The sequence below is a fragment of the Urocampus carinirostris genome, chromosome 17 (assembly GCF_059441175.1).
Source record: "Urocampus carinirostris isolate Australia breed hairy pipefish chromosome 17, RoL_Ucar_1.0, whole genome shotgun sequence".
Taxonomy (NCBI): Eukaryota; Metazoa; Chordata; class Actinopteri; order Syngnathiformes; family Syngnathidae; genus Urocampus; species Urocampus carinirostris.
The window spans coordinates 23,265,716-23,282,192 of record NC_142365.1 but is presented as its reverse complement, the minus strand read 5'-3'; the positions used below and the strand labels follow the sequence as shown (position 1 = coordinate 23,282,192).

The 16,477-nt window shown below is 42.2% G+C and overlaps 1 protein-coding gene and 1 pseudogene across 1 annotated transcript; one reads left to right on the top strand and one right to left on the bottom strand.

Moving 5' to 3' along the window:
- Positions 1-7,725: 7,725 nt before the first annotated feature.
- Positions 7,726-8,034, bottom strand: LOC148349568 (chromobox protein homolog 3 pseudogene; annotated as a pseudogene).
- Positions 8,035-8,327: 293 nt separating this feature from the next.
- Positions 8,328-16,213, top strand: LOC148349567 (enkurin-like). The gene is made up of 5 exons (XM_088321827.1): positions 8,328-8,578; positions 8,711-8,853; positions 11,638-11,855; positions 12,326-12,472; positions 14,502-16,213. The coding sequence occupies exons 1-5, from the start codon at positions 8,502-8,504 to the stop codon at positions 14,670-14,672; spliced, it is 756 nt and encodes a 251-aa protein (XP_088177953.1). The 5' UTR covers positions 8,328-8,501; the 3' UTR covers positions 14,673-16,213.
- The last annotated feature ends 264 nt before the right edge of the window (positions 16,214-16,477 follow it).

Below are 16,477 nucleotides of genomic sequence, written 5' to 3'. Positions count from 1 at the left end.
ATTGGAGCATGTTCGGAATGCGGAAGTGATCGTAGCGTGGTCAAACGGGAAAAACGTGTCGATAGCCGTAGCGGGGGGATCAGAGCGTGGTCGGTGGTCAAAAACGGGTCGTTAGCTGGAAACAAACGGGGAATCAGGAACAGACGAGTGGTATACGAATTGAAAAACGGGACAGACGGAAGTCAGAGTCAAAATGCTTGCCTTGCAGAGGTTCACTGACGGACTGACAAAGGGTGAATGAGAGCATTGAGCTTAAATAGGAGGGGCAACCAATAAGGTAACCAGCAGCAGCTGCGCCAAACAAGCGGGCACGGGTGAGTGCAATGAGTAATCATGACACTCATCTTTAATAATTATTGAACAATAACAATATCATGTATAATTTATTAATGGTACTGGAGAAATTTGATAATTGGCTTTAAAAGTCTTAAAAAGTGATTGAATTCGGCCATGAAAAAAATCGTACAAACCTGGGTTGCAGGATGAAAACGATGGATAAAGGGTCACACACAAAGTGCCATTTTAAATATGATTAAGAGCAACGGGTTTGTAATGCGTGTACTAAAATGCCTTATGTCAATACATTTTATTTTTACTGTGTTTGTTTTAATGAAGCATCACAAACTGTCGTTCCCTTTTCCACCCTACTTGCGAGGGGGCATCATCTTCAACCACCCCCTCCTCAACAGATGCATTCCAAAAAAATTGCAAAATGTGAAGCTTGAGAAAATCAGATTTCTTTAAAAGTTCCATTCAGGCCTTCCATGCAATTTGATGTAAATCAGGGGTGTCAAACTCATTTTCAGTAGGGGGCCACACAATAGATAAAACATTCTCTCTGGGGTCGGACTATTAAATTAGAGCGAAAGAGAGAACGAATTTAGAAAAAGAGGGAGAGAGAAAGAGAGAGAAGGTGAGAAATAAGAGATAAAAAGAGAAATAGTGAGAGACTAGGAAAGTAAGAGCGAAAGAAAGAAATCCAAAGAGAAGTAGAAAGAGAGGACAGAAAAGAGAAGTAAAAGAAGCGTAGAAAAAGAAGGGGAAAGCAAGAGAGAGAAAGAAAAGGAAAAAGGAAGAGAGAGCAAAATAAAGTAAAAAGACACAAAGAAAGAGACAAGAGAGTGAAAGAGAAAAAGGGAGGAAAAAAGAAAGTAGTATATAAGTACAGCATCTTTGTGAGAGGCACCTGGCTTTGGCAACATTAAGTGGACATATTTCAACCTGCAGCTCGTTTTTCTCTTGCGCTTCCCTCTGCGTTGTCTCTCGGGCCAGATTCAATCCCTTAGCGGGCCTGATCTTGCCCGTGGGCGCCTGTCTGACACCCCTGATGTAAATGATCATTAGCTCAGAGGTTTTATTTTATTATCAAGCATGAAATGCATCGTTTTGAAGTCAAACGAGTGATCTATGTGAATTATATAGATCAGAAGAGAAAATGTTTTGAGGCGGGGAAGAGGGTGTTGTAAAATTTCCCAGAGTTAATCGGGTGGTGTATTTAAATTAGGGAAGGTGTACTGTGTTCGTGTGTAATTCGCATTCGGTTTTCTCTCATCACATAATTTTATTCATGGTACCAGAGATAAATGTTAGAAAATGGAGAAAACCAAGTCCTGAAAGATATCAATCAATGCAAAAAAAGCACGACGAGTGAAACATCTCTTTTGGTGTATCTGATGATGAATCGGATTTTGAAGGACATTGAATAAATGCATTCTAAATTTCCCATCAGCTGCACCGCTTATCCTCAGTAGGGTCGCGGGGATGCTGGAGCCCATCCTAGCAATCATCGGGCAGTGGGCAGGGGACACCCTGGACTGGTTGCCAGCCAATCGCAGGGCACACGGGGACAGACAACTCACTCGCTCAGTCTCACCTAGGGACAATTTGGACCGGCCAATTCACCTGAAATGCATGTTTTTGGAATGTGGGAGGAAACCGGAGTGCCCGGAGGAAACCCACGCAAGCACGGGGAGAACATACAAACTCCGCACAGTAAGGCCGGGAGCTGGATTTGAACCCACTCAGGAGGTTCCCACGACCTCAGAACTGTGCCGCACACTTCTAAATTTTATGTTGGTTTTATGTTTAAAGTTGTCAATAAATGATAAGAATCATGGCCGCAGGTAATCAATAACGTTTGTCAGTTACAATGCAAAGTTTAAGCTGAGTAAAAGTCAACAAAATCTGATCTTTAATCGAAAATTAGGGGTGTGCGTTATACACAAATACGATATTTCCTCCACACCATTTCCCAAATTTTTAAGCCTTGACCCATTTTCATGCTTGTATTAATATTTCTTTTCTTCGTTATTTTTTTTCTTATCCTCGTTTTCAAATGAATTGATTATTACTGTTATTAATCATTTAATTTACATGTTTGATTATTATTATTATTATTATTATATATCCTAGTTTCTTATTTCATTTATTGACTGAATTATTTTTTTTAGTTTTCTGGATGGTGTGAATGTGTGGCTGAATGTTTTATTTAGGGGGGTATTGGCATATGTACATGCTCAATGTAAGTCCTGTGTCTCCCTCAGTTGTCTGTACCAAATAAAATGTAAATAAAAATATTTGAGAACGCTCGTTTATTGTGGGGGTTAAGTTCCAGAAAGAACCCGTGATAAACAAAATTGTCTTGTTTTTAATGGTCACATTTAAGTCAAGTCGCAATTATTTGAATAGTCCAATATTGATTTGAAGTGGCCTTGGCTGTCACGATTCTGTCACTTGCCCGCTAATTGCCCTCACCTGCGCTCACTCTTTCAGCCCCAACTGCCACTCATTCCCTAATTATCCTTCTCCCTGTTTAAGCACTACTTTCACGGTCACTCTTGGTCAGTCCGTCAGCGAATCTCAGCTCATGCAAGGCAAGCACTTTTTGACTCTGGCTCCCGTTTTGATTCCGACCTGTTCCTGCATCCTGCCTGATTCCGCCCCCTGTTTCCTGTATCGATCCCCTGTTCCTGGCTTACCTATCATCTCCGGTTACCTGACTTGCTTCCGATCCCCGACCACGCTTGCTTCTCCTGTCCCGGCTACCCGACTTGCCACCTGTCACTGGCCGAGAGGGCTTCCTGCTCCCCCTGCCCAGTGAGCACCAGATCCCTGTCTTTTTCCTCTCACCCTGACTTCTCCGATCCCTTAATAAAGCATTGTGTGAAACGTTACGCATTTAGGTCCACTGCTTGTTCGGGTCGTGACATAGGCCTCACCCTAATAAAGATTTTGTGTGTTGAAATGAGGCAGTGTGAACCATTCTCCTTGAATCCATCCACTGATATGATTAGGGTGTAAGTAACTTGCAGTTTCTCCCCCACTCTGCTACCAGCCAGGTAGCCGCAAAGGACAGATAAAAAAGTATGCGGTTGGCATCAACCACAAGCTATCAAATATAAGTGTCCTTTAAGTCTAGATTTAAACACTTCCACTGAGTTTGAAGATTTTATGTCAGAAAACAGCATTCCAAAGCGCCGGGGCTCAAAAGGAGAACGCTTTTGAAACTGCAGATTTTCTCTTTGACAGAACCAGAACAGATGGTAGACCCAAACGCGTAACGTTTCACAACAAACTTTACTGCTGAAGTTGAGAAGTCAGGTACAGGAAAGTAAGCGCCAGCAATCCTGCGATTGCTGAGCAGGAGGAGCAGGTAGATCACGGGATTGGCGCGTGGTCGGAAGGCGGAAACGAGGTGAGTAGCCAGGACGGGTAATCGGAGCATGGTCGATGGGCAGAAACGAGTAGCCAGGACAGGAGAGCAGAGCGTGGTCGGTGGGCAAAGACGGGGCGAGTAGCCAGGGCGGCAGATCGGAGCTTGGTCAAAGGAAGAATAAAGTCGGGGAGCCGGAGACGATCGGGGATCCAGGGGCAGACGAGCAGGATACAGGTAAGGACAGAACAGACGGGAGCCAGAGTCAAATAGTACTTGCCTTGCATGTGCGGAGGTTTGCTGACGGACTGACCAGGAGCGTTGAGTTTAAATAGGTGAACCAATCAGACAACGAGCAGCAGTTGGCGCCAAAGGAGCGGGCAGAGGTGAGGGCAATGGGCAATCATGACATTCTTGACTCTTGAAGTCACGAGTTATTGTTGCTGCCTTGACACAGAACCTAGCTAAAGACACTCAAATGTGTAAATTTTCACGAAAATAGGTTCAGCTGTTTTATAGCCTATAGGTCACGTATGACCACACACACACACACACACACACACGCAATAACGCATGGGGATTTCTCAAGTAGTTTAGATGTAGATACAGATTTAAAAGGAAAAAAACTGAAGTGTTAAAATAGGGCCCCTGTTCTCTCAGCTAAGCCAACTGACTCCAGAAGTTCCCTGATGATTTCTTTGACCTGGCGGGGGAATGGCTTCTTGGCCGTGCTTCTCATTTCCACTATACAGTGTCGACTTTCCCCCCGTAAAATGCCGGTGAACCAGTTTCCTCCAAGCCGTTCAGAAGTTGCCTTCCATGGCCTCGCCAAACTCCTCCCATGCACAAGTTTTTACCCCTGCGACTGTTGAAGCCCCATACCTGCCAGCTGCTTCTGGAGTCCCACAAGCAAGGAAGGCCTGATAAGACTTTGTTTTTCAGCTTGATCGCATCCCTTACTGACAGTGACCACCAACAGGTCTGAGGGTTTCTGACTTTCTCACTCCCAAAGCTCTGATCAGCCGCCTTGACTATGGAGGCACAGAACATGGTCCACTCAGACTCGATGTCCATAGTCTCCCTCGGGACATAGGCGAAAGTCTGCCGCAGTCTTCTAGAAGTTCCCAACAGACCCTCACAACAATCTTAATATCATTCAAAGTAATATTTACTACTGTAAGAGAAACCTGTTTATTTTTGGGCTTTTTATACATTTACACCGTATAATGGTGCATAGAAAAATCAGTCTAAGTATATGGCTCGTTAAAATCACCAAATATAGTTTCCAACGGGAATCGAACCTGGATCGCAGCGATGAGGGACAGAAATATCACCACTACCCCTCCAGTAGTACAGATGTCATATAAAGAGGAACTATCTCATTATCAAACTACGACAAAACAAAATAAACGCACCAATGTGGATGCCGAAAACAATGACGGTAGCGTGTAAGCTGTGCGGAACTCTAAGCAACTTCAGATATCAAAACCAGGAAGCGGCAGCTTCTGCCGAGCAAGTATCAGATACTTTTTGAGAACAAGTCATTTAAGAAAGGGGTGTGCGATACTGAGAATGTTGGTATCAATACTGATCCGATAGCGACACTTTTTGCTTGGGAATGTCATGATCATTGTCAAGAATAGGAAGCCAGAGGCCGACAAGATCGATACCAATTGCCTGAACAGATATTGGACAGATGGGGTCGATACTGGACAGAACGGGACGGACAGGATTGATATCAAAACAGGATATTAAAATTAAACAAGACAAACTAGATGGGAACGAAACTGGAAACTGATATTAAACAACGGGACAGACATGATTGATATCAAAACAGGATATTGAAATTAAACAGGACAAACAGACGGGAACGAAACTGGAAACCGATATTAAACAGGATAAAATAAACGGGAACCATACCGGACAAGAAATACCAACAGGTAACAGGACCGAGTCAAAACCCACGTCTTGTGGGTCAAAGGTTCGTTGACAGACTGACAAAGGAAAAGTGAGAGCACTGAGCTTAAATAGCCCAAAAGCCAATCTGTCAACAAGCCACAGCTGGCGCCACATGGGCGGGGCCAATTGGGAGCCACGGCAACCGTGACAATCATTGAATTATTGAATCCTCCCTTTATGCACTAAAACATTTCACTCTTAAATAAATAACTACTTTTCAAACTTTAACAGTATAAAAATATATTTTTATTACAACTGATTCAGAAAAAAGTCAATTAAAAACAGCAATATAACAAAAATAGAAATATAACAAGGTCAATATGTGATCTCTACCTTTCATTGCACAATATTTTGAAAATAAATTCTTAAAGTGCAAGTAGTGTAAACAGAACAATCTTAAAACCTTTAACAGTATGAAAATAAAATTATCTACAACAATTGTTACGGAGCTTCAGTCAAGTGAGTTGAACCAAAAAAAATCATCAATTAACATAAAAGCCTCAGGAGGTAGAGCGCTCGTCTTGGGATCAAGAGGTCGCAGGTTCGATTCCCGGCTCCTCCGTGTTATATGTCAAAGTGTCCTTGGGCAAGACACTGAATCCCTAATGCCCCCAATAAGCAGGTAAGGGCCTTACATGGCTGACTCCCTATTGGCGTGTAAGTGTGTGTGTGAATAGCTAAGTGTGAAGCACATTGTAAAGCACTTTGGGAGGTCTTCATTGACTTGAAAAGTGCTATATAAATGCAGGCCATTTACCCTTTTGGATCTACTGTCATAGTAACACAAGATTTACAGGTTTTTGTTCAGGAACAGTAACATATTTACATTTTTGTTTGTTTCCTCAATGTTGTTCTTCGCAGAGTGTATTTTTTCATGTTTATGTAAATTTGCGGATCACTTTATCACACAAATGACTCGTGGCTTTGCCATTTTATGTTGTTGATAAAAATAAGTCCACACAGCACGTGCTTCCTGTTCCCCTCTGTCATATTTAGCTTCTGATAAGGGTACGTGTGTAGATTTGGCCCTTTTTTCTGCCTGGTAGGCAAAATACAGCAGCAGACCAGGTAGGGAGAGGTGCTAAGAGTGTGCCTGGCATAAACTTAGAGCAGGGGTGGCAAACCCGGTACTTGAGAGTCTCATATCCTGCATGTTTTGGAGGTTTCCCTGCTCCAGTGCAGGCGATTCAAATCACCGGGAATGTTATTAAGCTCAAACACGGCTTGCTAATGAGACAATCATTTGCATCGGCTAAATTGGAGATGAGAAACCTTCAAAACTTGCAGGTTTTGAGGCTCTTGAGGACCAGGTTGGCCACCCTCATGAAGAGGGTGGCCGTGGGGGGAGAAGGGCTTCCCTATCTACATTGAAAGGCGGCGCTTGAGAAATTTGGTGGAAGGGTGAGGTATTAATTGCAGGACAATAGTATCAATCTGATCCAAGTATTTGCACTGTATTGAAGGATTTTATTTATTTGACTATAAGGGATTTTATCAAATTGTATTCAAGTTACATTTATTGAATGCAATGAAGATTTTTCACAGAGAAGGCTTAAGGTCAATGACAGGTCACGCCGTTCCGAATGCGAATGTTTTGTTTAGTTCTGTTGATAACAGAATTCTGACGCAGGTGCCGGGCGATGTTTGGAGAACGGGCCCTGGTGACGTGAAAGCGCTTGGTGTTGTTTTGAGTTTCTTCAGACATCGAGGCGACGAGGTGGAGCCCACATGGGCGTTCCTGGCCCGCCCATGGGGGTGGCCGACACGCCAGCTTGGGAGGAAGGCTTGGGCAGAGAAAGAACTTCAGAAAATCGATCGCGAGGGACAATAGAAAAGGAGGCTCGATGAAGCCTCGAGCGACAATAATTCAGCTAATTCGATCGAATTCACTTAGTTTATTGTTTAAGCAATTAAATCTGCCCCCGAGTGGAAATGCCGGTCTCTTGCCCATATTTTCCCGAAAAGAAACGAGCATGCATTGTTGGGTGAATGGAGTCAGATAACTAATTTGAACAATTTGGTAAACGCTACTTCTTTATTAGTTTAATTCCCAGCAATTTCAATAATATCGATATTTCCATCAATCCACCCAGCCCAAGTTTCAAGATTAGATGTTAATGTTCACGCCATAGCAGTCTCTCCTCGTAGAAGGCAATGACGATTTGAGGGCATCTGATGTTGGCCTCGCGAGCTGGCACCAAGTCACATTGATCCAATCCTTTCCATTTCATCAGGAACATCAGCTCTCCAGGCGCGTTGGTTGCATTGACGATTTTCTCTGGATGGAGTCTCCTGGCAAAGCCTCTGGGTCCCTCATCTTTTCTCTCGGTTCCCGTTTCAGAGACCGAGGACAACTTTTTCTTCTGAGAAGGCTGTTTCTCCTTGTAATTCTCACCACCCATGAATGAGCTGATGAGGTCCATACAATCCAAGTTCTCCTCAGGCTCTCATGTGTTGGCAGACTCTGCAAATCGTTTCCCCCTGAGGATAAAGCTCCACCTTCTCTGGTCCACCCAACTTCCTCAGGTTCTTTCCCCTACTTGCAAATCCTTCCTATTCTCGATATTCTGCTTTTTGCCGACTCCACTAAAATGTTGAAGGTGCGATGACGTCCTAACGTAAACAGAGTGAAGGCTGACGTCACACGACCGAGCGATGCGTTCACTGGGGAGTGACGTGTCGGAGAAGAGGCAATCACAGCCTTAATATACAGTGACTAAAATTCATGATGTCATCGCTAACATGTCCGTGGGTTTATTACATAGCTTTTACATGTGATACAGGCAAATCATGATCAATTTTTGGATCGGAACCCGTGACACTCAGCTGACACAGACTGGGACCTTCACTGCTGGCTAGCGATTAGCTCCCCTGGTTTAATAACGTAGAAATGGCTGACGAATTGTACCCACTTGAGTCAATTCACAATTTCATTGAGAAGACTGTCATCATCGAGAAGCCGGAAAGGTAACTCGTCAACTTGATCCCGACCGGTGACAACAACAAAAAAGGGAAACTGCTGGATCTAAACAGTTGGATCGTTTGTTTCTTTTAAATCTATACATAAAAAATGTTCCTGTTTCAATTCTGCTTTCCAAGGTATGTCTCCAAGTTCAGGCCAACAGTTCTTGAAGAAACCAAGTCAACAAATTACAAGAGAACGATGGGGCCAACCAGAGTGGATATGCCCACACCGACTAATTACCTGAAAAAGCACTCGAAAGAGCCCAAACTACCCGAAAGTAAGTTGTTTTTGTCATTGTTTGATTGTTGTGACATGTTTACCTCTAAAGCATGGGCTGGGAACCATTTTGAATCGTGAAAGCAAAATATTTAGAATTTTTGGAATAGCCAGGCAATATATTTTAAGACAAAACCACCAAACTAACTCTCTTTACAAAGCTAATTCTTCTGCACATTTTATTTGTGTGATGATTTGATAAAAATCTATTGAATGATTACAATTCCAGAGCCTGTGTCCCATATTACCAAATAAACCACTTAAAATGTGTCTATCTCCCTGAGCTACTTAACCCTTTGACGTATTTTTCCATATTGTCTTTTTAATCCGAACGCAGATTTGTGAAGGAAATTTAATGTTTTTGAGATGAAGTGTTTGAGGAGTATGTTAAGAGTGACAAGATTGGATAAATTGAGAAATGAAATTGTGAGAGACAGAACCTGAGTAGTAGTGGAAATGAGCAAGCGTGTGGATAAGAGAGTACTCGGTTGGTGTGGACACATGGAGAGGATGGATGAGGAGTGAACGTTGAAGAGGATCTACAGAGCAGAAGTTAATGGAAGGAGACCAAGAGAAAGACCGCAATTGACGTGGATGAATGGTGTTATGAGTGCACTGCAGGAAAGAGGTCTAAATATAATGGAAGCTAGAGCTCTTGTTGGTGATAGGAAGGAGTGGAGAGGTGTTGTAAAAGGATCGTGGGATGTTTAGATGTGTTCTAAGGGATGGGCAGGGCACCTGTATGATGCGGCAGGGGTAAACCAGTGTAAGCTGTCGGGCCCTGCTGTTGAACAGAAAGAAGAGTGTGCTGTGTCACTCTGATCCGAGTGACATGGCCGCTTTCTTGTGTCCTGTTTCATCTGGAGGGACGAAAGCATGACCAACTTGGGTGCCGAGGTGCCTAACTTGTTTGGGTGTTTGGGCATTTGGGTTGGCCATGGTCCAAAAATGTTTGTGTGTGTTTTTTTGCTACTTTTGCCCTTTTTTTATTTTCTTTGTTTTTGTATGAGTTTGTCTTGCTGTCGATCACCCCTCTTGAGGGATATGACCAGGATAGATAGTCTTTTTAATTTAATTTAAAATAACATGGAACAAAAACACTACAGAGGGAATACAAAAAATATCTGTGTATGCATAGGTAAGGTCCTCCTGAACATTTTGTGTGACAAGAGTGAAAAAAATGAAATGAAAGTACGAACACCGCAAAGGCGTGGACATTCCATAGTCAAAATACCTTGAGTGTTTATAAAGTTATTTATATCCCCACAGGTCAAGATCATTGAGGCTCATTTTAACTTTCATTTGTGTCGAAAATAACAATTTCAAAACAAGGTGCGAGCAGAGTTCTTTTGTAAAAATGTCACACAATACAGAAATCCCTCGGTTATCGCAGTTGATGGGCATCTGAACCCCCTGCCAAACGGGAAATTCTGCAAAATAGCGTCGCACCTTTATAAAAAAACCCAAGGGATACACTTACCTAGAGATGATGTCCTTTCTGACTGAAGGTATACGATTGTAACAACTATAGGTCTACAGATAAAAACACAGAACACAGAATTGCAGTTGAACAAATGGTCTTTATTGGAATTATACAAAAGTACAACGAAATTCTCTTTCAGTGCAAAAAAGCTTTTTAGAGAGCAGCTGGGTAACTGCACGCTAGCATCAGGGATTGCCGATTGAGCCAGGTCTCCGCAATGATTAAAATACAACCGTTCCGAAGGTAGTGGTTTCCCATGTAGTGTAGGTCCAGGTCATCTTTTTCATGGGTAATGGATCCTGTGTTAAAGAGATACAGGCTCGGCAAGGGTGGCTTAAGAGAGTTATTAGCCTAGGTTTAGCAGTAGGCCGGACCTGCAGCCTCGCTTCTAGCTTCCCTCTCGACGCCGCCTCAGTCATTTCTGAACCCGATAATAACCCATGCTCTTCTGACTTTCCTCACTGTCTGAGTTCATTTAATACATTTCATTTGGCGCTTTGCTGTTCGGCGGGCCCTCTCGGGGGGTTGTTTGAAGGGACGGCCAAAATCACCATTCTTCCTCACAAATAAAATGTGAAAATTCGGGTTTACTTTGGGGCTCAGTCCCTCAAATCAAGTCAATCGGTCGTTCTCGGGCTGGTTTGAGCTTTTATACGCGCAGGCTGGGTTGGGATGGGTTGGCTTTTTTAGGCCCAATCTTGAATCTAATGACAAAGCTATTCAACTGAAAATCTGTGATGCAGTGAAGGCGCGATAACCGAAGCACGAACTAGCGAGAGGTGTCTGGCCTGCAAACGAGAAGGATACGGATGTATCTAGGGGAGTGCGCTACGGTAGCAGAGATCAGCACACACCTACCTCCCACCCAATCAAATTGCCCTCGGTGCTAAGCTGGTATTTTTGGGTGTTTACAGTTTGTTTTTTGGGTTTTCGTCATAAAACATCTCAACAATGCACATAAACTGTATAATGAGCTTCCATGTGAAGGATTCTTACAGACAAAACGGGGTTTGTTGGTCTAACACTGAGAGAGTAAAATGTAGTTGATACATTGCCTTATACATGTTTGACCGAACTGAACACGTTCTGTACTTTGGCTTCACATACTCTAAAATTGTACTGGTATAACAGAAAGTCAGCATGAAAGGAGATATATGGCTCGCGAGTCATATGTTCCTAACCCCTGCTTTAGACATATTCCCCTGGTCCACTTGTGAATTAAAATGTAGATCAGATACTCACCCTATCATTCATGTTTTAAACAAAGGATCCTGTAACATTCACTTTATTTTTGTTGTTTAGTCAAACAGGTCAAGAGTCATTACATTTGTTCAGCAAAGAAACCAGCAGTGCCCACCGGTCCCTTTCTGCCGCCCGTTATTGTCAGCACCCCGACAAAGAGGAAAACAGCCACGCCGAAGGGACCCAAAATGCCCCCGTCTGTCGTGGACACTAACAAGGGACACAAGGAGTCTCATACAAGAAACTCAGGACTCGTCCCTTCATATATAAGGAAAAAGGTAGGTTTTTTTAAGGTACTCAAAGTCTGCTTTGTGTTTCTGTCTGTCTTTCTGGTCTGTCTGTCAGTGTCATTCCGTCGGACTTATAAGTTCATCTAACCATCTACAGCGGGGGTCTCCAACTTTTTCAAGCTGAGAGCTACTATTTGTTACTGATTAGCGCAAACGGCACTTAGTTTGATATGCATTTCTAAAATATCAACTTATCATGTTATTACTATGTTGTTACTATAATATTACCAGGATGGTTAAAAAGATTCAGTCAACCACTCAAAAATAATTTTACTAGAAAATCACAATGACCCAGCGTTGGTGAGCTATTTTCAGAACAAGTCAGGGGGCACCTTAGCTGTCGTTTGGGGGTGCCCAAGTTCCTGCAGGCACCACATGGAGACCCCTTATCTACAGTATATCTAACATTTAAGTAATGGCCCTTTGGAGCTAATGTTTCTTTTGTTACCTTATCACAGGATTATGGAGAAGTACCAAATTATCTGCTGCGCCGGAAAGCAAAGCATGAAAAGGCGCTGGAAGAGTACAACATTAATCTGAAAAAGCAGGAAGAGCACGAAACCATGAAATACCTTTCGGACAAGGAGTGTCAGTCCATCGTTGAGGTATTTACCACAACCGAAAAAAAAGAATACACATTTATTCAAAACATCAATGAGTATGAGTGGTAGGGAATGTCTATGTATTTTTGGTTTAACCACATACAGTGCCTAGTGAAAGTATTGCCTTATTTCAGGCTTCGAATTTATAGCTGAAAACTGAAAACATGTGAGACACAATAGGGAAGTGGAACCAAATTATTTCAAAATTTTGTTTTTTATTTGCAACGAAAAAACTGAAAAGTAGTTGTTGCAAAAATATTGCACCCGCGTTTTCTCAGTTCAGCCAAGTGACTCCCGAAGTTCCCTGATGAATTCAGAACGATCCAACGTCGACCTAAATGACTAACAATGACAGAGTACACATGTGTGTCAATAAGCCTCATTTAAAATGAACCTGCTCTTTGACGGGCTCAGAGGTCTGTGAAAGGAGACACTAGCGATATGAAGACCAAGGAACACGAGGCAGGTCAGGGCTGAAGTTGCAGATAAGTTCTAAGCAGGAATGGGATACAAGAAGATTTTGCAACATTTACACATCTAGAGCACTGTGCGAGCAATATTATCAAAATGGAGAGAGCATAAAACCACTCTTTACCTACCAAAACCTGGCCGTTCCTCTAAACGTTTTGCCTAAACAAGGAGAACTAATCAGGGAAGAGACCTGTTATTACATCGGATGACCTGCAGGCATACACAGCCTAGGTGCAACGATCTGTCCATAAGACAATTAAGAGTCGTACTCTGCCTAAATTGGCCCTTCATGGAAGAATGGCAAGAAGAAAGCCCTTTCTGAAAGTATACCATAAAAAAGCCGTAAGGCGTTTGCAAGAAGCCACAAGGGAGACACAAATAGTGTGTTGAACAAGGTGCTTTGGTCAGATGATACTAAAATTAACCTTTATGGGTTAAACGCAGTGTTACTTTTGGTGTAAGAGTGGCATTGCATATCACCCTGAAAACAACATCCCCACTATCAAACATGGTGATGGCAGCATCACGCTCAGTGGTTGCTTTTCTTAAGGAACTTCAGCTGTTTTGTAAGAAAGAATGAAAAAATAGTTCTGTCTCAATACTTGCAAAACTTAAAAAGATATTCCCCAAAAAAATGTGGCTGTGATAGCAGTAAAAGTAGGAATGAAATGCTTACACAGTGGAACCAGGAAGAAGCATTTAAAGGAAGCTGACAGACAATTTACTCAAAAGGCGTTTGGACAAAGTATTCCTTTTAAAGGGGACAATTATTTTTAAATGTCCACTATTCAATTTTGTATTTATTAACACAATATATAAAGTGTTGACCAAATTTGGTTGTCCTTTCACAATTATCACATCCAGAACAGAAGGTAGACCCAATCGCGTAACGTTTACTCACAAGTTTATTGAAATATATAGAGGAAAGTCAGTGCCAGGGATCCGATGCTCGCTGGACACGGGAAGCAAGCTGCTCACGGGATCGGAGCGTGTTCCAAATGCGGAAGTCGTTCTTCCGGAGCGGGAGTTCGTGGTGTCGAGGACCGAAAAACAGGTCGTAAGCTGGGACAGGAGAGCAAAACGTGGTCAGGGTCAAAAACCAGGTCGTACCCGGAGACAAATGGGGAAATCAGGAACAGACGGGTAGAAAACAAGTGCAAAAAGCGGGAAAGACGGGAGTCAGAGTCAAAGTGCTTGCCTTGTAGAAATAGAGATTCGCAGATAGACTGAACACAGGAGAGTGAAAGGACTAAACTTAAGTAGGACTGGGAACCAATCAGGAAGCCAGCAGTGGCTGGCGTCAAACAAGCGGACATAGGTGAAATTAATCAGTCATCATGACAACAATTGTCTCACTCGTGTTGTTGATTCTGAGAAAAGTTATATATGTATAAATGTGAAGCCTAATGTGAAAAAGTTCTTGGGGCCCAATACTTTTGCAAGGCACTGTATATGTAAAAAGCCCTTTTAATAACAACAGAAATGTTTCCATCTGTTTAGATGTAATGACACCTAAGTTATTGCATTGACTACATCAATTGAAATGTGGTTCTCTTCCCAGGACCTGAAGCAGAAATACAACGAGCTCAATGCCGAATACCTGCGCCTTCCTTTTGTGATCGATACAATTTCCATGAGGAGCCGTAAAACCAATCTGGAGACGGAATTGAAGCAGCTAGAGGACGACATCAAACTCTTGAATCGGTTGGAGTCCATCTGTAAAAACAAGTAACACTCGGACGTGCAAACGAGATGCTCTCAAGTCGACTTGCGGACAATAACCGGAGGATGACTTCAGTGTTTGAGAATCCGAGCCAGGCAATCGGAATATTCAGGTTTTGTACGGGTGCTTGAAATCCTTGAAAATGCTTGCGTTTTGAAGTTGTGTACTCAAGGATTGAAAAGTGCTTGAAATTTGGGTGAAGCTCTTGCAAAGGCTTGAAATTGCTGCCACGTTCCTCAAAAAGTCTGCTTTCTAGTGGCTTCGCTTTGCCGTTGCATTTCTTCCTTCCTGATTAACGGCAGCTGATTTAGTTTGTACGGCATTGTCCTAGGGAATACGCCTAAGAGGACTGGTGAATGCTACATCCAACAGGGCACTGTGAAATGTGTATTAGTGCAAGGATTACATACTGATTGTGGACATTTATTATGGCCAATGCAAAAAAATTAAAGGGACAGTGTGTAATATTTGCTGCCTCCTACTGGTGCAAAAACATTATTGGGTAAAAAAAAATATTTGAATACAATGCAAAAATACATGAACTATTACGCAAATATTAATTTTATAGAATAGAATAGAATAGAATGTACCTTTGTTGTTATTGTTACGAAATGGGTTGAACATATTGGACGTGGCACTCCAGTTTCACATTTAACAGTGAGGATAAAAGAAAACAAAGAAGATAAAGGAACAAAGAATATAAATATAAATATAAATCGTATGTTGAGAAATTTGTCATTCTTTTACAAAGCGGATTCCATACCTGGTTGTTGCCGCCATGTTTTTCTGAATTTTGTTCTCATGAGACAAAAGTTTCATCTAGTGGTCAAATATTACACACTGGGGCTTTAAGCTAGCAAACTTCCTGCAACTGAAAATGTAAGCTACATATTATCGTCATTTTACATACCACCAACATGGGGAGAGATTTATTTCATATTTGCACATGTGGTTTTCTGATCCACAGATAATAATAATCTGCATTCATTTAAGACCTAGAAATCATGTGTCTCCATAAATGCACACGCAAAATATAAAATCACAAAATTGTCCAGATGCAAAATACACACCAAATTTCTACTTTTAACGTTACTGGACAAATTTTAAAAAATGGATTTGAAAGTCCTTAAAAAGTGCTTGAGTTCGGCCATAAATGGTGTACGAAACCGTAAATACATTGCCGGCAAATAATTTTGCTGCCGGCACTCCCAGTCACGATACAAATATTTAGCGTGAATGAAGATGTAATCCCATTTTTTTTGCGTTTTTCTGGAAGTGGCCATGAGCTATTGTTCCTCTTTTGGGGGATGTTGTTATTCTGTTGTCATACAATTAAATCTAAAAAATACAAATGGATGACAGTGAAGCATCCATGCTGGCTTCACAGAGTCTAAGGCAGTTAGATGGTGGAATATTTTATGTTTTTATTTTGCTCCTAACAATGTTGTGTCAATGTTGTGTTTTTATAATTTATATTGTGGTCTTGAACTGTTCTCCCTGTCTGCTGTTTTGATTGACAAAACAGGAATAAAGGAATACCATTTTACCGACCCTTTTTTAAATAATGTCTTACTAAATAAAAAGTGATATCTAAATAGTTTTAACAGACTTCGTTGCGTAGCGCAAAAGTGCAGTGTTTTAACTAACGTCACGGTTGCCCATGGCGCCCAATGTGTCCCGCCCGTTTGGCGCCAGCTGCGGCTCGTTGACTGATTGGCTTCCCTCCTATTTAAGCTCAGTGCTCTCACTCACCTTTTGTCAGTCCGTCAACGAACCTCTGCACCCGCAAGACGTGGGTTTTGACTCCGGTTTCC